Here is a 27,721-nt window from a genome sequence, read left to right on the forward strand (position 1 = left end):
TCAGCTGTCAACTCAGCTGTCAAAGCGGTTATTTCAGTCAGACGTGGTGATTGTGTACCTCATTAACCAATCAGAAGGAGGTATTTTCAAATTTCATGGTTGAATCCAGACTAACATATGACAAAGAAGCAGGATATAAGTGTTATGATGGTTGTATGTGTTTCACTGTGCTACAGATGTTGGGGATGGTACTTCTGTTCATCAAATGTCAGCTCAGCAGCATCATTTATATTAATATATATAGTGTATCGCATCTCTGGCCATTGGTCAACACATAATGAACTAAACCTACTTACTATGGTGACCACTTTGTTTATTACCTCGTGTTTAAAACTATCATGGAACTGTTCTAGGTGAACAATACCTTCCAAATGACGTGCTGGTTTTCTTGGGGAATTAGTCAGCAAAGAGCCAGAGTCACAGGAGACTAATCACAATTTTATTTACAAGAACAATTAACAATTTACAATTTATACTTAGATAATAACTGAGGGTGCCACAGAGAGTCGGTACACACTCTGGGCAGTGGGAGAGAGGTCTGCTTGGTAAGAGAGTCAAACCCCTTCTCTGCTAGAACTGTTGTTGTTGTTGCATTAGGTGTTTAAGAGGTCGCCTTCTGCCTAGGCAATTTCGGCTGACCTGTCCCTCTTTGGGACTCCTGTGTGTGAGAAGGGTTCACATATATATTGTGAGTTCGGTGTTCACATAATTTCTGTTTTTGCATTGATATGATTTCTTTTTTCTTATATTGATATGATTTCATTTTTATCCGTGGCTGCTCTGTTTATATACGTTCGAGCAGCTGTCCATCTCTCAGAAATAGAGTTAGTTTGGCCTTCGCTATTGCATCTCTTGGCTTTAGGAGATCTATGACAGATAGCGGATCTAACTGCAATTCTTGTTTTAACCTAGCCCGGGCTGGGGCATGGTCTTGACATTCTAGTAACAGGTGGTCAATGGTTTCAGCCTGATTGCAAGATGAACAAACCTTGTCATAGTGCTTTTTGTGACCAAGTCTGAGGCGTGAGATAGCAGTTTCAATTTTCCTTTCATTTGAGTATGAGTTTGGCTTTTGTTGGACCTTGGGTTGAATTTTGTATAGCCATCTGCCGATCTTACTTGCGTCCCATTGGGCTTGCCATCTTTTTGCTATGGAGGCTTTGATTTTGCTTTTTATCTCTAGTTTACTAAAGGGAATAGGCTCTATATCCGCTTTGTCTAGAGCTAGCTTCGCCAGTGAGTCTGCTTTTTCATTTCCATGAATATCTATGTGAGAGGGGATCCAACACAGCTCCACCTGTTGCCCTTGGTCCGATAGTTTTGTATATTCGTATAGAATATTGTTGACTGTGTTTGGCCTGGAGTTTGAGTTTCTCCCACTGATGGCCTGAAGTGCACTTAGCGAGTCTGATAGGACGACTGCCTTTGCTTCCGGGAGTTCCGGTATGAGTTTGAGTGCATGATGAATTGCCTCCAATTCAGCCGTGAATACTGACTGACCATCAGGCAAGCGAACTGAATGTGCTTGGGGTTTGGAGCTGTGGATATGGATCCCGTAACCAGCACTGTTGTTGATAGGATTCTTGGATCCATCAGTGTATATATGGGCCCAGCTGTCCCAGGTAGTTTGAATTTTAGTGATAGCTACTGATCGTAGTAGGGTTGGGTTTTCTCTTTTAGTGACTTCTGATGTTAAAGCAGTGTCAACTTTGGGAGTTTGTAAAGTCCAGGGAGGGTGTAACCCTTTGTAATGACTTTCTGGAGGCTGAATGTCATCGCAATTGTGACTTCGAATCAGTTCACGCACTAATATCCCAGATGGCTTTAGTGAGGGATTTTTTCGAGCTAGGGCTTCATCTCGAGCGTTTTTGTCTTGCCATATCTTTTTAACCAAAGGGTTAGAACTTGGCTACAGTATGTATTTAATGAAAGTTTGAACAATAGAAAGGAATGTGATTGGTTGATACACGATTGGGTGTGTCCTAAGCTAAATGGATGGCTAGACAGAGGGGAATACTAAATCCTGTTAATCCTGTTGGACTGGCACTAATCTTGTTGACATATTTACTGGATGCTTTGAAAGAGATTAGGGTGTCACTATAGATGAGCTTGTGTGGGAGCTAATCCTTAATGCCCTATAGACGAGCTTGTATGGGGGCTAATCCTTAATGCACTATAGACGAGCTTGTATGGGGCTAATCCTTAATGAGTCTTAATTGAAGTAATGTTATTCTAATATACCCCGGTAGGTGATGACAGATATACTTAAATAAATATCCTTTGTCTGGGAGATGGGATCTTGATACCTTAGTCTAGCAACCATCTAAAAAGCTGTAACTGAAACTACTGATATTTTATATATGCATTTTACCTGATGATAATTATTACTTGCTAAACTATAATTATATGCAATGGTGTATAAATATTACACCATGATAACTCATAAAAGCACTTGATGTAGATCTAATTATTATAAGATAACTTAGTATAAATGTTAACCATGATAACTTCCCCTCCGTCTGAAAAAGTTTGGACCCCAAACGTGTAAAAATTAAAATAATTATGGCTTAGATGGACAATGTATTAAGTTAAACTGGTAGTATAGTAAATAACAATTATTATAGCGTCTCTTTGATATAAGGAAACATGATATAAAAATGCTGTCATCAGGGAATCTGGATGTGGAGCTGGCTTGTCTTGGCACTCTGTACTGGTGGTTTTATGGGTGATGTAGGAGGCCTTGAGTTCCACATCCTGGATTGGGGTTGCAAGATAGTAGGCTGTGTCCATGGAGGTTTTACATGGAAACAAAGAAAAGAGAGTTAGCATGTTCAAATAATATGTCATATATAAATACTTCCTCAGTTTGTCTGTATTAACTAGAAAATAAAACAAATATGATAATTATGATGTAAAAGATCAGTACATAATTATTACTAAACGGTGTCATGGCCAGGAAGAATGTATTGGCGGCAAATTACAAAAGTATATCATGAGAAAAATAGTAATATCCTTCTATTTTTGGATACAATCATTAGACGCATTATGTATACATATATGTGCATGTGCATATAACAAGTGCATTGATTTGTTACATTAATACGGTATACAAAAGGTGTATATCATTGTTAGTTTTCGTAACTATTTGGTTTGCCTTTTCTTTGTTTTGGTTCATTTCGGTTGTTAAGTTTTCTTTATTTGAGTTTGGTTTGTTTCGCTTTGATTTTCCTTCGGTTCAATGCGATATGGTTTGGTTTATTTTGCTTCGGTACGGTTTGGGTTCGCTTCGGTACGGTTTGGGTTCGATTCCCAGTATTGTTTGGTTTGTGCCATTTCACTTCGGTACGGTTTAGGTTCGCTTCGGTATGGTTTGGGTTCGATTCGTAGTATGGTCGCTTCGCTTCGGTACGGTTTGGGTTTCGATTCGCAGTACGGTTTGCTTCGCTTCGGTGCGGTTTGGGTTTCAATTTGCAGTACGGTTTGCTTCGCTTCGGTGCGGTTTGGGTTCGATTCGCAGTATGGTTTGCTTCGCTTCGGTGCGGTTTGGGTTTCGATTCGCAGTACGGTTTGCTTCGCTTCGGTGCGGTTTGGATTTCGATTCACAGTATGGTTTGCTTCGCTTCGGTGCGGTTTGGGTTTCGATTCGCAGTACGGTTTGCTTCGCTTCGGTGCGGTTTGGATTTCGATTCACAGTATGGTTTGCTTCGCTTCGGTGCGGTTTGGGTTTCGATTCGCAGTATGGTTCGCTTCGCTTCGGTGCGGTTTGGGTTTCAATTCGCAGTATGGTTTGCTTTGTGTCATTTCACTTCGCTTTTGAGATTGGTTGATCAGGTCAATGCTCAAAATTTGCTGTGATACAAATAACTCAGATGATCAGGCTGATGCCATTTGTTCTCAACTGGCAACCCATAGTGAAAAGACTGGACACAAGTAAACATAACAAGATACAGCTAATAGTTGTTTCGTGATTTGCACCGTTTATTCAGGAGATTTTGTATTTTGATCAAGAATATGTTCAATTGGCATTGTTCGGTATGTACGGCGAGTTGATCCTGGTATGGTCCATGGGGACTAATGTCTGTGAGTGAAATACGGTAGTAAAAGGTGTTGATGTTTCCAAAGTCTTCATGTGGAAAAATAACCCTTTTGGATTTATAAATTGGTGCTTCCTCTGGATCATATCGAGGATTATCTTCTAGACAGGACCAATTACGGAGATCCTCCCAGCTATCATCAAGGTAGCGCTGTATGAGGTGGGGAGGAACACTTTCAAAATAGCATGTGAAGTCAGTATCAGGAAATCCTTTATATAAGACCTTGACATAGCAGTCTCCTTGAATAATTTCAATGCCCAGAACTCTTTCTATTTTATGATCTATTTTTCGTAGGTGTTTTGGAAAAAACAGATATGGTTTGACATCTAATTCTATGCATGGTTTGGTGTTGACTTGCTGGACATTCCCTGACATTGAATTACCTGACAGAACATTGACTGATTTATTGTCTTGTGCTGTTTCCTTTTGGTCGAAAAACTTATGATTCTTCAGTGGACGTTTTCGTCGTTTTCCTGACATACTTCTTTTGAGGTGAAATTCTCTCCGAATGGAGTCTGGAATGCTGCTGCCATACTCCCATGTGTTTCCTCTTTCTGGATCCTTCCATTTTACTCTGTAGTACATTTTGCCATTTGCTCTCTTGGAACTAACAATTGAGTGGATGTCCTCTGGATTGAAGACTTGAGGGATATCCTTGGTTTGATTACCTGATGTTGGACTTGGAGGTTGTACCTGGCTGTCGTCGGGTTGTTTTCTGGATTTGGGCTGGTGATGCTTACTATTCACTCCCCTTTTCCCTTTGTTTACCTTTTCATTTACCTTGGTTGGAGCACTAGGACCTGGTGTGGCATGATTTTTCTTCATTGTTGCCGTGGGACTGGTAGGTTTTTCTGTTGTACTTGAAGTTGAAGCAGGGTTTTTCTTCTTTGTTGGGGTCTTTTGCTTCGGACTCTTGTTGCTGGAAGTACCTGCCTTTGTTTTGGAATTGACCTTCTTACCTTTCTGTTGTGGAGGTGATTGATCAGTAGCCTGGTAAGTTGAACTTGTTGATGGGGAATTGTTGCTGTCAAACTGTGAATCACTGACTGGTTCCTCATTGTCATCCATGACTCCTGAATCTATGTTACTGGTGTCATTGAGGTATGGTTCTGGAGGATACTGTGGACGATCAGCAGGATCAAAATATGGCTTCAGACGGTTGGCATGGACCAGTGGTTTGTGTATTTTGTCGTCAGAACTTCGGCGTAGTTTGTAGGTATAATTTGGACCTGTATGGACGATATAATAGCTACCATACCACTTTTTGGTTAATTTGTTGGAAAGGCCTTTTTCAACTTTTTGACAGTAAAGCCAAACTCTTTGACCTGGGGCGAATTCTGGTTCTTTAGCCTTTCTATTATATTGTTCTGAATACACCTCCTTAGCCCGAGCAGTGTTTTCAGCTGCGATTGTTCTAGTGATTTCAAGCTCCTCAAGCAAATTGGAAAGATAACTTTTGTTATTGTGGCCTAAATTTTCTTTTGGAATTAATGCTACATCTTGTGGAGCTCTCATTTCTCGGCCGAAAAGCATAACATATGGGGATTTTTGAGTTGATGAATTTGGAGCCATCCGATAGGCCATCATGATGCCAGGAATGAAACGGGGCCAATCATTTTGAGACTTGTTACAATAGGCTCTTAGTGACTGGTTGATATAGGAATTGAGCCTTTCTACACAGCTGTTTGTTTGAGGATGGTATGGGCTGGTATGGGTAAATTTAATTGCCAAAAGTTCACAAATTGCTTTGATAAGTTTGGACATGAAGTTCTGACCTCTGTCTGAAATTAAGGTCCGTGGTGCGCCATACCGACAAAATATTTCTCTGACGAGAACATCTGCTACTTCTTTGGCTTCTTGGGTCCGAAGTGGAAAAGCTTCACACCATCTAGATGATGCATCTGTGATGACCAAAATGTACTTGTACTTATCTGGTGTTGTTGGCAGGGGACCGAGAATGTCAACGTGCCATCGGGTGAAGACCTCTTCTACAGGTAGTGGACGAAGTGGTGCCTTCTTGCCATGGTAGTGCCTCTTGGTCTGTTGACATACCTCACATGTCTGGACATAAGTGGCAATATCGCTGTACATTTTGGGCCAGTAGTACTTAGGTCTCATGGTGTTGTGCATCCTTTCTTTCCCATGGTGGCAACCGCCAAACTCTGAGTCATGATAGGATTGCAGGACTTGATTTCTGAGGGTTCTTGGGACTGCCAGCTGTTTAATGAACTTGTCTGCATGGCCTTTCTGTCTTTGTGGAACAAATCTGTATAGGATGCCTTCATCAATTTCAAAAGTATTGGCTTCAATAAGAATCTTTTGACGATCCTTTTCATTTTGTGGAAGGACATCATCCTCTTTGTAGTCAAAGATTTGGATGAAATCTGGACAAATCCTTTGTAGGTGACGTAAATTTGGATGTTCTTTTATACTTACTTCAACCAATGTGTCTTGGGTAACATCAGCATTTGTAGCATGTAATGCTGCGACAACATTAACTGGTACTGACTGATAATCCTCTTCATATTCAAAGGTGACTGACCAATGTGTTGTCTGTGTGTCTGATTCTAAGTGATTGACAATAGGTGTGCAAATATCCTCAGTCTGAGTTGTCTGTGTGACCCGTGTGGATGAATGGGTGTTTGGCAAGATTGTGGTATTGCTAGTTGATTTGCTTTGCTGAGTTGAAGTTACTGAGAAGACTGTTTTCTCAGCGTCTTCTTCTGTCTGATCATTACAGTTAATATTTTCCTCATATTCCCTACGTGAGAGAGCATCGGCATTCCCATTGGCTTTGCCGCTGCGATGAACAATGTCAAAAGTGTAGGTAGAAAGTTCCAAAGACCATCGCCCTAACCTACCTGTGGCATCCTTGATGGATTTCAGCCATTTCAATGCTATATGATCAGTGTAGACTGTGAATTTGGAATTTGCAAGGTATGGACGAAAGGATCTAATGGCTTCAACTAGAGCTAAGCCTTCCTTTTCTGTAATGCTCCAGTTCTTTTCGCTGCCATGAAGAGCTCTACCACCAAAAGCTATTGGATGTTCATTATTTTTCTCGTCTTTTTGACTCAAAACAAAACCTATGCTCATATCACTGGCATCAGTTGCAAGAAGAAATTCTTTGTCAAAATTTGGATACGCCAGAACAGGTGTATTACTCATAGCATGTTTGAGGGTGTTGAATGCCTGATCACACTCAAGTGACCATTGGAACTTTGGTTTCTTTCCTACTTCTGCCTCTGAATGCTTCTTTAGCAAGGCATTCAGTGGAAGCGCTATGTGAGCGTAATTTTTCACATACTTCCTGTAGAAGTTTGTGAGACCTAAGAAGGAGCGGATCTGCTTTTGTGATTTGGGCACTGGAAAGGTTCTAATTGCTTCAATCTTTTTGTCATCAACTTGAACACCTCCACATGATAAAACATGACCCAGAAAAGAAACTTTGTCTGTTGCAAAATTGCATTTGGATGGCTTTAGTGTTAATTTTGCCTGTTTCAGATAGTAAAATACTTGCTCCAAATGTTGGAGATGCTCTTCAAAGTTTTTGCTGTAAATTATCAAATCATCAATGTAAATCAGCGCAACCTTAAAAAGCAATTTTCTTAGCACTTTGCTCATGAGCTGTTGAAAACAAAGTGGAGAATTTGTCAAACCTTGGGGCAAACGTTTGAACTGATAAAGGCCTTGATGGGTGACGAAAGCAGTTTTATGCTTTGAATCTTCATGTAATGGCACTTGGAAGAAGCCATTAGCAAGGTCTAAAGTTGAGAAGATCTTAGCTTGTGCATTGGCTATGTTATCAACAACATCATCAAAAACTGGAAGAGGCCATGACATTGGTAAAGTGACAGAATTCAACTTTCTGTAGTCACAAACAAATCTATATGAGCTATCACGTTTCTTGACTAGGATAATGGGAGCTGAATACATAGAAGTAGACTCCTCGATCAAATCATACTTCAGGAAATCATCTATAAGCTCTTCAGTGACTTTTTGGAGGTGAGGGGATTGGCGATATGGTCTACACTTAACGGGTGGGTGGTCGCCAGTGTCAATGATATGCTGGTGCATGTCAGTCTTTCCTAAATCTGCAAGACTCGTTGAAAACATGTCTCTATTTTGTCCCAAGAATCTAAGTAGTCTGTGTCGTTGGTCAGGAGTCAGTTGTGTATTGGTCAAATCAAATCCTAATTTTTGTGCAATTTTAACATAATCCCTGGTGTCATTGTCTCTGTTCTCATTGTCGGTGTTAACGGTACTGATGAATGGTTGGTCAGAGCCGATTTCAAAAACAGAGTCTTGGTCAATGTAACTAAATTTTCCTACAACTGTACCCTTGTCAAGAACTTTTTCTTCTTGGGAGGGATTCATAAGCCTAAATGTAGCAGTTTTGCATTTCACTTTGGAAAGAGTTCTACCACCTGCTACTTCAGAATGAGCAGTGAGGGAAGCAATGGGTTCAATGAGGATGAGGGAATCCTCTTTGGTCTCTGACAGTCTGACCTTGAAATGAATTTCACTCTGAGGGGGGATGTAAATCGGATCTATTGTTTTTGCTAATCCACTAATCTCTTGCATTGAATTGGCTATGAAATTGATATATTGCCTATCTGAGGTGCTGTTGTTAAGTATCAAGGAATGACAGCTATAATCTAAGACTGCATCATTGTCATCAAGGAAGTTCTCGCCTAGTATCACTGCTTCTGGTAGTGTAGGCAGAACATAGAATCTTTGAGAAAATTCCTGATCCTCAATGACAAAATCTAACACAACTGAACCTAACACTTTATGCAATTCGCCGCCAACACCTTTAACCTGTGGAAAGGGTGAGTTTCCAAGAGTAAGGTTTTCAAAAGCTGTGCTCAGAAAAGCAGACGAAATACAAGAAATGGATGCCCCTGTATCTACTAAACAATTTGTTGTTTTTGTGCCAAATTTTGCCTGAATTACACTTTTGGCAAGGGGCGTAACTAAAGACACTGTTGGAATTTCACTTTCGAAGTTACTTTCCATACCAGACTCCATATTTGCCATGACACCTATTAGTATGTACCGTACTAAATTAAAGGAAGACAAGTAATCAACAATGTAGTACTTACAATATTTGAAGACTTTTTCTTTCGTTGTTGGTGTCTTTGCAGGAGTTGGTTGTCTTTAATCCAGTGTTGAGGTCAGAGGTAGATGCAGCTTGCTTGTTATTCCATCAGATGATCACGGTTGGACATGTCCTCCAATGGGTTCTTGTAGCTGGTTGTAGGTAGTTCCTGGACTCCGTGGTTCCGAAAACGATGATTCTCCGCCAAATTATCATGGAACTGTTCTAGGTGAACAATACCTTCCAAATGACGTGCTGGTTTTCTTGGGGAATTAGTCAGCAAAGAGCCAGAGTCACAGGAGACTAATCACAATTTTATTTACAAGAACAATTAACAATTTACAATTTATACTTAGATAATAACTGAGGGTGCCACAGAGAGTCGGTACACACTCTGGGCAGTGGGAGAGAGGTCTGCTTGGTAAGAGAGTCAAACCCCTTCTCTGCTAGAACTTGGCTACAGTATGTATTTAATGAAAGTTTGAACAATAGAAAGGAATGTGATTGGTTGATACACGATTGGGTGTGTCCTAAGCTAAATGGATGGCTAGACAGAGGGGAATACTAAATCCTGTTAATCCTGTTGGACTGGCACTAATCTTGTTGACATATTTACTGGATGCTTTGAAAGAGATTAGGGTGTCACTATAGATGAGCTTGTGTGGGAGCTAATCCTTAATGCCCTATAGACGAGCTTGTATGGGGGCTAATCCTTAATGCACTATAGACGAGCTTGTATGGGGCTAATCCTTAATGAGTCTTAATTGAAGTAATGTTATTCTAATATACCCCGGTAGGTGATGACAGATATACTTAAATAAATATCCTTTGTCTGGGAGATGGGATCTTGATACCTTAGTCTAGCAACCATCTAAAAAGCTGTAACTGAAACTACTGATATTTTATATATGCATTTTACCTGATGATAATTATTACTTGCTAAACTATAATTATATGCAATGGTGTATAAATATTACACCATGATAACTCATAAAAGCACTTGATGTAGATCTAATTATTATAAGATAACTTAGTATAAATGTTAACCATGATAAAACTATCACAGAATATAGCTTCCAACTCACTACAGGTATGTGAACTGTCAACCTGGGATCAATATGGTGAGCGAGCTAGAAAACCATCATCCACAATTGATGTTTAACAGAATTAGAGCTCTTGTTTGATCTTTTGAACTTGGTGCCCAGAACTGCTGCCAATATTTTGGTAACCAAAGGACATGATGAATCCAGCTTCAAATGATGAATATGTCATCAAGTTTGAAAACTGCAAAAGAGAATTATGTTTTATAAGAGTTATGTCCCTTGTTGATTTTTTTTTATTATTTGCTAAGATGTGGGTATAGCACTTCCATTGTCTAAGATGTAGGTAGGGTTCGTATAATTTATTAACTGTTTCATATGTCAATGTGATACACTGTATGGATATATTTTGCTTTCCAAGGTAGCAAGTCCAAATTAGGTTGTTGTTTTCTGGTGCCATACCTTTCATTATTCCTCCTTGAAACTTGCAAATGTATCAGGCTAGTTAGGACTGGTTCAGATCATATTCACAGAAACCAAAATTATTTATTTACAATTCTTAGCATGCAAGGATGGCAGGTGATGTAGATGACTCAGTTTTCTTGTTTACCAATTTACCAGTGTGGTTTTGAGTGATATCTGTTTGTTTTGTTAATTATCAGTGGTATCAGTGGTATTGCATCTCTATCAAATACCATATTTTCTTGAGTATAAGTGTGCACCGAAGTATAATGCGCACCACCGTCTAGTGGAGTCAGTATTTTTAAAAAAAAGAAATTTCGAATATTATGAGCAGAAAAATATTACACTGTACCCCTTCAGTGAATTCTGGGAAACGAACGGGGTGATAAGAAACTTGGTCAGTACAAATTTGAATTTTGAGATAAAAAATCTCCAGACATGTTGATTTACCATCTAAATTGTGTTTTTGGTTCCACTAGGCATTGTTTTACATGCAGGGGTTTAGATTACCAAGTGTATTTTCTCGTAAACTAAGCCGGAAACAGCAATCAGCTGTACACACGTTTTCTTGGAATCTACCGTTGATTTGGTTAAAACTTACCCAATGATATAACTTTAAAAGATTTTGCTGCAAGGATCGGGTAAAATTGTATCTAAAACTATATTTTTATAAGGAATAATATGTGACCTGTTCCATACAAAGGGACCACATGTCGGTAATACTGATACCGAGGAAATCGCTCCTAAACTTTTTGAGCGATAAATTTTAAATTTTGAGGTTTTAAGCCAATGGGAACCATCAGACATCATTCTTCCCGACCATGATGTTAAGGAATGAAACAAAGATCCCTTTTCATTGCTATTTTGTGAAAACATGCGCGAGGATAAAGGGTCCATAAGTCGGAGGTTAAAATTTGGACACTCTCTATTGATTTCTTTGTGATAAAATTGTAAGATTTAATGAAAAAACGTTTGTCATTTATATAAATATGGGTTTGCATTGTTTAACATTCTCATTGGTATGGATTTAGTTGTAAGTGTATGAATACAGAAACCATACAATGTGGTTTTGATCTCGACGAAGATGCTGACACATGTGATGGTAAGTTCTTAATTACTGGCACAGTATCTTAATTTTTACATAGGCGTATTTGTTTTTAATAACATCTAGCACACACTTATAAAATTTGAAGTGAAACTGTTTAGTTTTGAAGTAAAGAAATGACAATTCATACGAAATGAATTAAAAAGCAAAGAGGTACCACAATTCGGTAAAACAGTCATACTACGCTAAACATAAAAACGGACCACAAGTCGGCTTTAGAGTATGTTACACGTAATAAAAGGAGCCAGATGTCGCATTACACATAAACGACTTTACACTGTTATTTTGCGAATGGAAGAGTGATGTTTATTGATACTAACATGTAATTGCGAATAATATTTTCACTCCCATGAGAAATATTATATAACAGCTTCATTTTCGTTTATATTGTAATTACATTCAGCTCTAGCTAAATGGATCACATGTCGGGAAGGGAAATAACTCTGCTAATTTTAACTTTTGTGTTCGTGCCTTATATGAGGCGTTAGTTCCAAGTTCCAACCAGATACGATTGTTCTTTAATTATTTTACAGATGAATCTATTGGATTTGCCAGAAGCAGTACTTATACGCATACTCAAATGTTTGGACATTCAAACGCTGGTAACAACAGTGTCCAATGTCTGCAAGAAATTACACTGTCTTGTGAATACCAATCACTTTGTATGGAGATATTGCAATTGGCCTGGTGAACTCAAAGTAGATACATCAACACTTCAAAGAATTTTGAGCCACTCAGTAGCATTTAGAACATTAATGTTCAGTGAAGGTGCTCTAAGATACACAACCGATGACATTGATAATCTGTTCCAATCATGCCTTACGAAAGCTAGACATCTCTATTGGTTGAGCATTAATGGATGTGGCATCAGCAAATTGGCCTTCCTTCAACCGCTACAAAACTTGCAACTGGTGCTGCTAGACAATTGTATGGGTGTGGCATCAGATGAATTACTATGGCTGTCAGTATTGCCTAAACTGGAGACACTTTATGCTGTCATTTGTTGTGCATTCAGCTGAGTTCCATGGTCGGCTCTACAATCAGTACCTGTAGTAGAGAATTATGAGTGCTTCCAACATTGATGACAAACTGAACAGTTACAGGGATATTTCTGTAAGTAACTGTGATATTGCCTTTGCTCTTGAGGACTACTTTAATGTGGATGACGACATCCTGGATTGTGGGGATGAGGGTCAGGATGATACAACTGACAGTTCTGAAGAAGATGGGAATACAGATGATAATACTGTCACAGCGACTGATTTACGACATCCATTGTCTGAAGAACATATAGATGTCATGGCTCCAGGGTAATGAGCTTTTGCAATCAAATGTTCTTCAGACAATGGATGTCGTAAATCAGTCGCTATGACAACAATTAACGACGTTGATTAATGAATAATTTGCATACTTGTATATGCAAGGGGCCGACGTATGGTTCCTGTAGGAAGTGACACCTTGGAGACGATGACTTGTTTTATATACAGTTCTACTTTATACATGTTGATATATACATACAAAAGACACTATGTGCCTGGTCAGCACATAGTGGTAGTGGTTGTTGTCTAGGTGCCCCGTAGCACCCAGCCTAACCCTAGCTAGGTTAAGGGTAAGACCTTTTTTTCTCCTTTTCAATCTCCCTGGACCAAGGCTTATACAGCCAAGGTCACCTGACATTTAGTAAGTAATAAATATAAATGTAAACAGTAAATCATCAGTGACATACTTGCACATCCTGTTCAGGATGGCAGACGGTCGATGTACACAAAAATGGGGATTAACAAATAGGATTAGCATCTAATAAATAACAGCAATTAAGTGTTTCAAGGCATATAGATGTCATGGCTCCAGGGTAATGAGCCTTTGCAATCAAATGTTCTTCAGACAATGGATGTCGTAAATCAGTCGCTATGACAATACTGAGGATAATAGGTTGGCCAGTTTTGAGAAAGATTATTACAATGAGGATCATGTCAATGTCCTCAATGAAACTTTGGTAACTCTGATTCATGGGTTTACACAACAGTTCCCAAAGACAGACAGAACACAAGAGCTGCATTTCTTTTCCATGGAAAGCCAATATGTCTGAAAACATTTTGTTTTGTTCATGCTATTGGACGGAAGCGCTACAGTCGTCTCAAGAAACGTGTACCGGATGGCAGCTTAGGCATCAGGCAACATGGCAATGCTGGGAAAGCACCCAAGTTTAAAAGGATGAATCCAGAGTCTATCAAGCTTGTGACAGTCTGGTTGCCAAATTACACTGAACAACATGCCCTTGTACTTCCTGGACGAGTTCCGGGTTTTAAATCGGCTGATGTAAAGCTTCTGCCATCATGTCTCAGTAAGTCAGAACTCCATAGACTTTATCTGGAAAGCAGCCCCTATGACACACCTACAGTATTTCTCAGTACTTTCAGACGGATATGGAAGGATGCTTTTTCATATCTGGTTATACAGCGCCCAAGATCGGATCTTTGAAATGTTTGCCAAAGCAATGTTGTGAACCTCAGTAAAATGGCAGCAATGTCCGAGGAACTAAAGACTGATCTTCTGCAGGAATCCCTAAGACATCTGCAACACATGCATACCGAGAGGCAGTTCTATAAAGAAAAAAATACAGACCAGCAAAGAAAACTTGCTGTCACACCCAGCACACAGATTGGAGCCTCACCAGCCTAATTCCTTTGAAGGAGAAATGCATTACAGCTTTGACTTTGTCCAGCAAGTACACATCCCTCACAGTTCGCAGCAGCCAGGACCAATCTATTTTCTGACCCCTTGTAAAGTTGGTATATTTGGTGTTATGTGTGAAGCTACCAGCAAGCAAGTGAATTTCATCATTCCAGAGAGTGCTGTTACAGGAAAGGGTTCAAACGCAGTCATAAGCATGTTACACGTCTACTTAGCTAACTATGGGCTTGGAGAAACCAGTGCCATTTTCCACATGGACAGTGGCACAGGGCAAAACAAAAATAACTTTGTAATAGGCTACTTCTTATGGAGAGTTGCAAATAATCTGCATGAAAGGGTACAACTCTGTTGTTTGCCTGTGGGTCACACTAAATTTAGCCCAGACTGGGCTTTTGGAATATTCAAGTCCAGATTCAGAAGGTCTGAAGTTCACACAATGGCCGATGTTGAAACGTGTATGTACAACTCAAGTTCTACATCCAGAGTGAATGTCCCTCAGACTGTGATGAGACAAGATGGATCGACAGTTGTTCCACCTTTTGACAGGCAAAAGCTGTTCAACGATATTGGTTTCAGGAAGCTGCCAAATCTCAGAACCTTCCATTATTTTGAAGTTGAGAGAGACAGACCAAGCGAGGTCACTTGTAAGTTGAATCTGAGTGATCCTGGATCTAGATTTCAAGTTTTGAAATCTACAGAACTGGAGAAGGTGACATCTACAGGACTTTCTCCAGTCATTGAACCTGTTGGGTTGTCTGTGGAAAGGAAATGGTACCTATACAATAAGATCAGACCCTTTTGCAAGCCAGAATCAAGAGATGTACTGTGTCCTAAGCCAGCAGTAGCTCCACCTGATGTAGACGAGCCAAGTGCTAGTCATGAGTCTGAACTTTGTCATGCTGACCTGGAGCTCCCAAAACCAACACGAAAACGACCTACGTGTTCTTACTGTGATGAGTCTGGACACAGAAACGTGGTTATACATGGTCACATTCACTGTCCTAAGAGAAAGGTTGACACTGACACTGAAGTTGAATGTGACGACAATGGTCATGCCTACTGAATCCAGAATCCATCACTGCAATTAACAGTATGATGAAGTGTTTAAGTGCCTTTCGCTGATAGCATAGAGGCCATGTTTACTTTGACATGACTATTTGTCACAAAATTTAATTTTAGGTTATTCGCTTGTTGTATCAGTATGTCAAAAGTAACATTATCCTTTAATGTGAGTGTTCTTAAAATTTGGAAAGATATACATAGAATGTATTCTTAGGAAACTTGGTTTAGATGATGTCATGATATGACCAAATTTCCATCAAGTCAAAAGTTTTTTTTGTGTTAAATTTGACAACAATTTTGGTCTGTCATTGTGTTCTTCACCAAGGAATAAAGGATTTTGGGTTTACATAATCTTGTTTCAAGACATCTTGTTGTCTTCTTATGAATAAAACTTCGTCTTTTTAACTTGTGCGGGAAAATGACATGTAGAAGTTACATTAACTTCGACAAGACTGTTTGTCACAAAATATGATTTGAGGTTATTTGTTTGTTGTAGCGGTATGTCAGAAGTAACATTATTCTACAACATTGTGTTGTCCTGAAGTTTTGAAAGATTTACATGGAATGTATGCTTAAGAAACTTTAATTCGGACTGGTTTTTACGTAACATTGTGTTCCTCACCAGGAAATAAAAATTAGTTGGTGTTTAAAATCTTGTTTCAAGACATCTTGTGTTCTTTATGAATAAACAAACCCATCCAACTTCGTGTTTCTTTTCACTTCTCGTGCAGGAAAATGGGTCACATGTCTATGGCAAACAAAATATCTTAAATAATTGTTGGCATAAAAAGTAAAATGCATGAATATAAACCTCAAGCATTCATCTAGATGTGTGTAAAAGCAAAAGATTAGCAACGATATAGTACAGAAGAATCACTTGTTGAACCACAGGCCTAAATATAAACTGAAAATTCGCAAAATGGGGTGTTCTACCCTTGCTTACTTCAAAGTACAATGATAACATAAAACTATTGATCTTTTGAAATAGTTTAAATTCTAAAGCGTTCTTTGATACTATTTAGAATTGAAAATATGCGTGAATTGTTTTCAATAGTCAACGACTTTTGGTCCCTTTTTATGGAACAGGTCACATATATCCCAATACCTTGTTATTTCAGTTGCAGTTTTTACTAAATATATTTAAAATAATGATAACCCTAAGCATAGCACTTCGGTGCAGATGATTGCTATTGCCGGTTATTTTTTTTCACATGGAACAATTTGACCAGTCACCGTTGAGGCTCCCGTGCACGCGGTTGTGAGAACTACATGTTGACATAAAATCGTCAAACTGCAACAAATATGACTTTTAACGAGTCAAAGTATGGCATTTATGATATATGTATCCATTCTCAGTCAACTAAAGTTCGTTTCAAGGCGTGAACAGCAGTAATCTGACTGTGGTTGCTGTTAATAACGGTGAGTTGTGCGATCTTCTGATCACTTCACACACGATTTTGCCAAAATTAATGAAAACAATGATGAAAGGAATTTTGAATAAAATTGATGAAATAAGTTCCAAACATAATTCGAGACATACAATGAACACTTTTTATAACCAAACAGTGTAATTCATGATTAATTAACATACTTCAGTGCGGATTTGTTGACATGGTAATTCTGGTGTTACGTGCCCACGGTAATGTCTTTGCGTTGGAAAAAACCCCCCATCAAAACTCATTATGGCGTGTATAAGGCACCTCACCCTTCTACCCAGCTGTGTTTTTGGGGGAAAAAAGTGTGCACTATACTTTACAAAATACGGTATATACTAGTTCATGCATAATGAGCCCATGCAGAATAAAGTAGTGGTTCACTGTACCAGCAAGAAACCAGTCCATTGTAGTCAGTTCCTTGAAGCATTTCTGCTCATGTACCATCAGTAGTGTAACATGAGAACAAGACTTCCTGATTTCTCTGTTGCAGTCCCCTGTTTGATGTAACCCAGTCCAGGTAATGGCAGCATGTACTTAGCATGAGCATGTAGTGTACCTTCCTACATACACCTAGTTGCTTCATGTTTTATCTACACCACCCTCACTCAGTATTTTCATGTTAACACACACATATATGTCTCATCTCCTGCAACATGTATGTATTCCCCAGTTTTACACACACTAAAGAAATAGTAATTGGTGCCTTTACCTATTATTTGCCAGCACAAATGGGTTCATTGAAGATAGACTGACTGAATAACTTTGTATGTATGTCATGTATCTGTTTCCTGCATACTGTCTTTTCTGGAAGATTTGCATAAAATTTCATTTGTTGGTGGACTACTAGACTAGGTCAGTGTTTGGTTGATGCAGGCAGTGACAAATGAGCTGACAACAAACATGGTCCATGAATGTCCACATTGTTACTTGAACCACAGAGTAAGCTACTGACATATGACCATGGACACATTACCTGTCAACTTTTAAGGCATGACATAATGTAAGTTGTTTTCTGTCCGTCTACTCAATAACTGTGAACATTAATAATTCATTTGTATACCTTACCTCCATTACATCAATGCCATAATCCTGCATTTTGGTAGTCCTAACACTATAGATTATTCAGATTTTTCAACAGATGTCCCCTTCACTGTCAACTATCAATAATTATTTGTGCCACTTATAGTATCTCCCTTCCCAAGCCTCTTGTGCATGCAGAGGGTAGAAAACCTCACTTCTTTCCAACATCTACAACTAGATGCTGAATATTGGGGGAGGTGGGTATTATTAGTCCTGATCTAATAGTGGATCATAACAATCTTTTGATTATACCCTAGCTACCTCTGTTACATCATTGCCACCTATCTAATAAGCAACAGTAATGAAAATGCTCTACTGAAATCAGCGCAAGGTGGGAAAATGTCACTTCTTTCCTGTGTAAGCTCTTGTCAAGGAAATTAGATGCCCAGTTATACTTTTCACACTGTATATTCTAGTTAGTTTTTTCACAGTTAATTAATAGATATTATCTATTTTCAAGGTAACTTGCTAAGTAGATAGTTGGTAACATGTTTGAGAATAGATTCTCTATTACTTTGCCCAGATTGCGGCACTCATCAAGTTCCCTTTACTCCACATCTACAATGTTTCGAGGGCAGGAAAATTATTTGCAATCTGGATTCTAGATGTGTTTGTGTAACTCACTTATGGATAAGGAATGTCAAGGAGTAAACAAGGGATGGAAAAATACCTCACCAGTGTCTTCACATTCCAAGCAAAGGTCAGATCGTCCATAGGTAAGGCAATGCTAGGTCACATAGAGCAATCTATAGCAGCTTCCCATGGTAAGAAGATGCACAAGCATGGACAAGAGTGAAGAGCTCTATCCCCTGTGTTAACCCACCCGATACGAAGAAACAGGCAGGAGCGTCTGGGTTTCTGCTGGTGGCAACCATGACTAGCACGCTTGGGCAGTCAGCACTGGAGCTGCTAAGAGCAAGCTGCTGTCGCTGTTGAACCTAGAAGCACATGGCCTTTTCAGGTTGGAACAGTTACTGAAAGCTGTAACCACCTCTGTTAATGATGTCATTCATCAGGAAATATTGTTGATCAAGAAGGATATCAAAGGGTTGAAAGGATCTGAATCCATGGATCATAAAGCTCAAGGAAAACATTTAAATGGCATGGCTAAGACATCTGCTGATGTGCATGTCCCTCCTTCTTCATGTGCGTCTCTTGATAGAGCATGGATGGAGCATTTCCCCTCACGTGAGACGTAGGGGACTTAATTTATGTGGATCATGCATTTCACCACCTCGGTCGTCTGCTGAGACAGGTCACCTCCACGTGACCAGAGCACCCATTCTACTAAATCTTCTAGGGTAACTAGACTCTACCCTTTGGGATTCGCATCACCCACAGATGCAGAGGAGGCATGAAGCTTAGAGGCAGTTATATCCAAACAGAGGCACAACAGGTAGTTTTCTCAACAAGTAGATACTGAGTGGGATTCCCATGCGGATCTTCACAGTTCAGCCTTGGAGCAACATTACGAGTTATCTAGTGATTATTCTATTCATCGGGCGGGATAATTCATGATGTGCCCTCTGCACCACACACTCCGATGCGTCTATTCCAAGTTTGTCGGATGATTGGAGTTGACCATGTCATTAGTATCAGTGAGGAAGTCACCTTCATCAATAAATTGTTTTCTTCAAGGATGAGGTGGCCACTGCTGTTCAGGGTAGAAAGAAATAACTTACCTAAACCACATCCCCATCTTCTAAGATGACATTGATAAAGCCATGTCATATCACTGTTTTATTGCCTAACCTTAAGGTGGGAAAGTGGAGTAGTAACAAGAATAAGGTGACAACTAATGTTAGTAGTGTTCATGTGAAGAATCAAACCTAAACGCATTCCCACTTACCTAAGCTGACGCATGGTGCTGAGGCAACCCAGATGTTCAATGTATTTTTATTTGGTTCAAGTCTCATGTTTTTCCAAATCAGGAAGTGACACCAACAAACTGGAAGTGCTTATAACCATTTCTTTCAATAAGCTGGAGATATTATGGTATGCCTAACATTTTGAGCCATTATATGAGGGTTGTGATTTCAGTAGCGCTTTTTGAACTTGATTAAGCAGTGGAACCTAAAAAAAAAACCATTACAAGCCTGTTGTAGAAACTAAGTTACACGACATACAGATTCATCACCGAGAGCAATGTACCTGGAATATTGATTCTACAGATATCAACCTGTTTCAGAGCTGGACTGAGCCCACTCCCTGCTCGGATACCTGTCTCCATGACTATATCTATTAATATGGAATCTATTGATAATCCATAACACGTCTGCTTTTAGAGTTAATCATGTTTTATCAACATCACTTCTGTTGTGATAGTCATGCTGTTATCTTATTGATCAAATTCTTCCTTTTCGTGGCAATTATCAACTAATTGAATGACTTTGAATCACATGAACCTGAAATGAATGCATATTGACAGTCCTATCAATTACTGGAAATCAAGGGAAATAGAAAGTATTGGAAATTACATTATGTGTGCTTCATGTTTGCCCTTGCACCAAGTGCAACCTATCCTACTCTTGTCCTAGTCCACTCCCTGTAATTGATGGTTATGGGAAGGGTCCCTCACTGTTTTCCTAAGTCAGACATGGTATCCTATTACATGTTGGACAAAGGTCTTCACTGTTTTCCTTAGTATGTTTGACAAAGGTCCTCACTGTTTTCCTAAGTCAGACATGGTATCCCATTACACATTGGACAAAGGTCCTCACTGTTTTCCTAAGTCAGACATGGTATCCTATTACAAGTTGGACAAAGGTCCTCACTGTTTTCCTAAGTCAGACATGGTATCCCATTACACATTGGACAAAGGTCCTCACTGTTTTCCTAAGTCAGACATGGTACTCCTATTACAAGTTGGACAAAGGTCCTCACTGTTTTCCTAAGTCAGACATGGTATCCCATTACACATTGGACAAAGGTCCTCACTGTTTTCCTAAGTCAGACATGGTACTCCTATTACAAGTTGGACAAAGGTCCTCACTGTTTTCCTAAGTCAGACATGGTATCCAATTACACATTGGACAAAGGTCTTCACTATTTTCCTAAGTCAGACATGGTATCCTATTACATGTTGGACAAAGGTCTTCACTGTTTTCCTTAGTATGTTTGACAAAGGTCCTCACTGTTTTCCTAAGTCGGACATGGTATCCAATTACACATTGGACAAAGGTCCTCACTGTTTTCCTAAGTCAGACATGGTATCCTATTACAAGTTGGACAAAGGTCCTCACTGTTTTTCTAAGTCAGACATGGTATCCCATTACACATTGGACAAAGGTCCTCACTGTTTTCCTAAGTCAGACATGGTACTCCTATTACAAGTTGGACAAAGGTCCTCACTGTTTTCCTAAGTCAGACATGGTATCCTATTACATGTTGGACAAAGGTCCTCACTGTTTTCCTTAGTATGTTTGACAAAGGTCCTCACTGTTTTCCTAAGTCAGACATGGTACTCCTATTACATGTTGGACAAAGGTCCTCACTGTTTTCCTAAGTCAGACATGGTATCCCATTACACATTGGACAAAGGTCCTCACTGTTTTCCTAAGTCAGACATGGTATCCTATTACAAGTTGGACAAAGGTCCTCACTGTTTTTCTAAGTCAGACATGGTATCCCATTACACATTGGACAAAGGTCTTCACTGTTTTCCTAAGTCAGACATGGTACTCCTATTACAAGTTGGACAAAGGTCCTCACTGTTTTCCTAAGTCAGACATGGTATCCTATTACAAGTTGGACAAAGGTCCTCACTGTTTTCCTAAGTATGTTGGACAAAGGTCTTCACTGTTTTCCTAAGTCAGACATGGTAGTCCTATTACATGTTGGACAAAGGTCCTCACTGTTTTCCTAAGTATGTTGGACAAAGGTCTTCACTGTTTTCCTAAGTCAGACATGGTATCCCATTGCATGTTGGACAAAGGTCCTCACTGTTTTCCTAAGTATGTTGGACAAAGGTCTTCACTGTTTTCCTAAGTCAGAAATTGTATCCCATTGCATGTTGGACAAAGGTCTTCACTGTTTTCCTAAGTCAGACATGGTATCCCATTACATGTTGGACAAAGGTCCTCACTGTTTGCTTAAGTCAGACATTGTATCTAATTACATGTTGGATATAGGTCCCAAACTGTTTTCATAAGTCAGACATGGTACTCCTTTTACATGTTTGACATCGGTCTGCAAGTCAGATGTAGCACCAGGATATTTCAAGCATCATTGCACTCCTTTCATCTTGTATGAGTCTTTTGTTGTTCATTTTTATCCCCCCGACATATAATGACAGGGAGATATAGCCAACAGTATGTCCGTCTGTCCGTCCGTCCGTCCGTCTGTCAAGTTCGTTTGTCCGTCTGTAATCATAGTTTGTCCAGAGCATATTTCCTAAACCGTACAACCTAGCTTCACAAAACTTGGTACACTTACCAATCAGACTCAGTAGTAGTGCCTATTGCTATTTAGAGATTTTTAGAATTTTTTATTTTTGTTGTTTCCATGGAAATATGATGATCTTAGGAAATTTGAGGGTAGTTTTCTTGTCCGAAGCATATTTTCTAAACCGTACAACCTAGCTTCCCAAAACTTGGTACACTTAACAAACAGGCTCAGTAGAAGTGCCTTTTGCTATTTAGAGATTTTTAGAATTTGATATTTTTGTCATTTCCATGGAAATATTATTATTATGAATCTAAATACATTTGAAGGTACACACAGTTTAACGACATGCCACGCCGGGGAGATATGTCATCTTTGGATGACTCTTGTTTATATTTGTGATCATCTTATTTGAATCATTTATATGCATTCATTTTGCCCAGATTCCAGTACTGTATCATCATATGGGTATACTTTTCCTGGAGATGAACTTTCCAGTATTGGAGTTATAATTATATTTAATTTCTAGGAAGACGGATTATTTCTGCTGATATCATTTAATCATATGCTCATGATATAGTCAGAATCATATAATCGACACAGTTTTGGGCAGAGATATCTTATGAATATATGGAAAGGATTTTGTCTCTTTTAATTACAAAATACCTGTACTCCTTCAATCTGAGATTTTTGTGTTTCAGCCATATGTGTATGGTGATGCGTGGTGTGCAGAAGCTCAACAGCAAGACAGTGACAAGTACCATGCTTGGAGTGTTCCGAGAAGACCCTAAAACTCGAGAAGAGTTCCTCTCGCTTATACACCGTACCTGATTGGCCAGTACCTCCATTACCTGCCTGTGATTGGTCTTCACTAATAAGTAACAGGGAAATGAGAAAGCAAAGATTTATTAATTATTTTTATGGATTACATTTTGTATCCCATATAATATATGTTGAAGATCACTCACATGTCCATGATGTGGTTCTGGACTGCCTTTGTTTAGAACTGTGTATTGGAGTATATTGTTGTTCATGTTATCTGTAAACATTTTATCTAGAGGCGAAAGGACAAAAGAAAAGAATTGCTCTAAATATGGAAAACTGCTAATGATGGTCTTGTCATTATTGTGGTTAAGTGGAATATTTGAAGTACCTAGTCTTGAGATGCTACTGCCGTTATTTTACATTGGTTATTCTGGTGATTAGTCTGTGTGTTGCAGCATAATAAATGTCCTGTGATTATATGAAGTATGTATGAAAACATGCATGTTTTGGGTGTTGGTGAAGCAAAATTTAGTATTATTTAATATATACTGAACAAAAAAGTTTGGTATCTTGACCTTTTGGATATATTTAATCATAGTGTGTGCTCATTCTTCACTGCAAAGAATATCCCCATGAATATACATGATCCCTAACATTTTTTGTTCAGTAGATATTGTTGTTTTATTTGGCAAGATGTACATTATGTTACAAGAAGCTGTAGATATTCTTGTGTCATGTGACTGAAGGTACGATATTCTGTTGTCTGAGAAACATAAAATATATTAGTTTTGTTTGTAATTGTTCTGAAAGGGAATGGTTTAGTGGACCCATTAGACAATTTGCCAATGGTTAACATAAAAGTGATTTGTATTTGGGTTAAACATATGTGTGTTATATTGTGCCATGTTTTCTTTAATTGCAATTAGACTATGCCTATAAATTCTTGCAAAATGCATTCTGATCTCTGTAAACATCTTCTTTAACTGCTTCATTTATAAAGCTAAGCGTGCAAAACATGTTACTTCTTATGATGAGTAATTCTTGTATGACTATGTTGTTTTAACAAACAGCAGCCATATTGAAAAACCTGTTTCTGGCCATAATTCATGTCATCTGTTGAGTTAGTAGTGGGACATGATTTGTAAGTTTACCTTGTTTTAGCCATGCTTTTAAACATCACCGAAATGTCCAGACTGGAAGCTTAACTTTGGCAGGTATGTGTTTCCATTTGATGACATCATAGTTTGTTTTAATCATCAAAATTTTAGTGTATCAATTTTGAAGTCCTCCAAGTTTATACAGATACTACATGAATTTCGTTTCTGATGGAAGCTTTTGTTGGATGGGTGTATTTGTTGGCATTTTAAACATTTAACTACATGTCCAGGCATGCTATAGTGCAGTGGCACCTTTTCCCGAAGCGACATAATTTCCTGATGGTGTGATTGGATGTTTATCACAATGTCAGCATTACTTGCACAAATGTTTATCTTGTTTCTTTTATTTTAACTGCTGTTGCAGAATGTTTTTATTTATTTCACTGTAAACATTCAGAATGACCAGTATGTGACCTTTTTCATATTCTTTAGTTTCTCTGAATTTATTTAGCCATAAAACATGACAGAAGTATACAGAATTTTTTCATTACATTGTGATGCAAAAATTGTTCATTTGCTTCCATTGGTTTAATCTAAAGCATGTACTCTGACTCAATCCATACCTTGCTTTTTCTTGTTGAATTTCTACTTTTGCATTTGGCCCATGTTCCAAATCAAATTTGCTCAGATTGAAGTATTGACCTTTAAATACTGTATGAACTTGATCAACCTTGCTCAGTGATTTGTGAATCAGGGTTTGTTAATCTAATTCTGAACAGTGAAAATGTATGCTTTAATATTACAAGATTACTTAACATTATTTCAACTTTCTGAATTAATATATTTTAGTTTCAAAGACTTGGAATTTGTCACTTTGTATTGGCTTGACAGTTGATGTATAAATACAAGATGATTGCTATGAAGTAGCTGCACACACAGTAGGTACACACACTACTGTGCACCACAATCTTCTGTTTCTGTGTACACTGATTGGGGAATTTCCTGTTTGTTGGGGCCCACTTCCTTCATGGTTGTGTGTCAGCCTGCTACATCCATCCAGTCGTCATGTACCACACCAAGTCACCATCTGTGCCATGGTTGTTACTGGGTTTACATGTCAACCCTTTTGTGATCTTCATGATTCTAGTTTTACATTATGTTATGTTTTAACTATAATGTTGCAAACAATAAGTCAGTCAGATGAGCTACATAGCCTCATGGTCTACCTTTGATCGTAAACCATCAGCAATTGGACCAGAATTGGCCAGAATTGTGATATTCGTTCTTAGTGAGTGTGTGTATTGAATTTTTACAAGTCTTTCACAGTTCACATTTCAACCCCTGGAGTTTTGATTCACATTTGCTGTTGTTTTTCTTCATTTAGTCAAGTACATTATTGTACATATGTGTGTCTATAATGATATATCAATATTATGTAGAGAAAATCTATTCATAATTATACAAGAAATGTGAAGGGCCAATGTTATCCATATTTAAGCTGTGGACCAGCTCTATCTACATCTGCAGATTTGTCTTAACATTCTCGTCATAAACAAATTTGAAATTTTAATGTGTTCTTGTCTTTGCAACATTATTGACTGGAAACGTTCTGCCTTTATTTGGTAGACAATTGAATCTTTTGCTTTGTACTTACAATTATGTTTGACTTTTCAAATAAGGGTAGTTTTGTTGTTTGTGAAGTATCCTTATGTTGATTTTCAAACATCCAATGCAGTATAATAACACAATCAACAATTTCTAAACAACAACTTCTGTTTGTTGACAAGTACCGGTCAGATACCGGTGGGAGGAAAGCCCACAGTGATGCAGGTCTTTTGATGTCTTCACTTTGTCGAAACCCACAAGCACAGGTGTGATCAGAGCGAACCAGGATTTAAACCCACTTTTATAAGTTTCTGGCACAACTTCTTTTTGTGGAACATTAGACAATCGTGCCACACGTGCCCCAGCTTTAAGGGCCTGGTTGCTGGAGCTATACCGGAACACAAATTTGGCAATTTTCGGGGATCGGCACTAGTACGGCAGCGCAACGGTATCACATCGCTAAGAACATCGTCGGGACATCGTCATAACTTCGCGAAAGATTTAGCAACAGTAGGTGAAGTTTTTGAACATGCACTATTGGGGGGGGAGGGGGGTTGTTGTTGGTAAAGAGAAGGTAACAATTAAATCCATATAACGGGAATTAGTGGTCAGTTTTTTACCTTATACTGCTTGAGGGGATGGTTCTTTCATTGGAGCCACATGTTTGCCGAAACATCAAGTGATATACTTAAATCCATAAAAAATACCTTAGGTATAAATAGAGCTACAGTTATAGGACCGGAGGTTAGACAATTCAAACACTAATAACTTTGCAAAACGAGCTACAACCATGAGACTTTCAGGTTTCTAAAAACTGCAAATGACATAAACAATAGGAATAGAGTTTTTACTATATCTATGGAATTTTGTGATTTAAGATTCTAATTACTATACATGTTTTGTTTAAAACAGCAAGTGGGCTACAGATTTTATATTTTCTGGTTCTAGTCCACTGACAGAAGGTATATATGTATATATAGGACTCTCCTCCATAAGACCAGACATATTTACACCTGTTATTGTACGGAATTCTCCATTGATATCAGGGACAAAGCTGAATCTGTTGTGAAGCCGAATTAAAGTAGGTGTCATAAGGTGTTGTTTTTGGCACAGGTCTCATTGCGAACCTACCCGTTTGACGATACATGTCCCACAGTCGGGAAATTAATTTTTTTGATTTGTCAAACATTCGGACAACTTTGGATATCAACAGAATCGGATGGTCCTTAACGTTTTTGTTGTATAGAATAGCAATTTTAATCCGTTTTAAATATTTTATTTACCACTGCACTGTCCTGTCTTGATATTATAATTATAATCCATCCACACAAATCCACCCTTAGTATGCTAATATTAAGCATAATTATCAAACCCCTAATCTTGGAAAGGTGGATTGTCTACACATATGTCAGTGCTGGTCCTCTTGGCTGATGGTAGACATTAGATTACACCCATGAGTTGTATCTGACAAAGTCATATCTATAGATAATTGTTCCAAAATAAAAGCTATCATTTGTTACAAATGAATGTGAATTACCTGAGAACATTAAGCCATCTCTTCTTTCAATAGTTACATGTCCAGTTTAAAAATTCTAATATTCAAGTACCATATTTATCATACATTGCTTATGGTTTTTTGTCTTTACTAAAGCATTAGCATCTTTGCCTTTTACAAACAGATTTGTGAATATCGCACACTAAAATGTTTGCCACACAATACTGTACAATGAGAGTTTACGTGAGAGGTACGTGAATAATTTGTTTTGAAACTGGGGATTAGTTAATTGCTTCAGTACA

General features: G+C 38.5%; 1 protein-coding gene across 3 annotated transcripts in view; it reads left to right on the top strand.

Moving 5' to 3' along the window:
* LOC139443050 (GTP cyclohydrolase 1-like) overlaps nt 1-25,859 on the top strand; it is a 111,540-nt gene extending 85,681 nt beyond the window's left edge. For 2 of the 3 annotated variants that reach the window (XM_071223972.1, XM_071223973.1), the window contains one exon: nt 23,159-25,859. In XM_071223972.1, the coding sequence (XP_071080073.1) occupies nt 23,159-23,288 (130 nt within the window). In that variant the 3' untranslated portion in view covers nt 23,289-25,859. Of the gene's footprint in view, nt 1-17,484; nt 17,512-23,158 lie in introns of all 3 variants that reach the window. The other variant, XM_071223971.1, reaches the window with a different exon arrangement.
* Nucleotides 25,860-27,721: the final 1,862 nt, after the last annotated feature.

Source organism: Haliotis cracherodii, unplaced genomic scaffold (assembly GCF_022045235.1).
Source record: "Haliotis cracherodii isolate W230 unplaced genomic scaffold, xgHalCrac1.p SCAF_5, whole genome shotgun sequence".
Taxonomy (NCBI): domain Eukaryota; kingdom Metazoa; phylum Mollusca; class Gastropoda; order Lepetellida; family Haliotidae; genus Haliotis; species Haliotis cracherodii.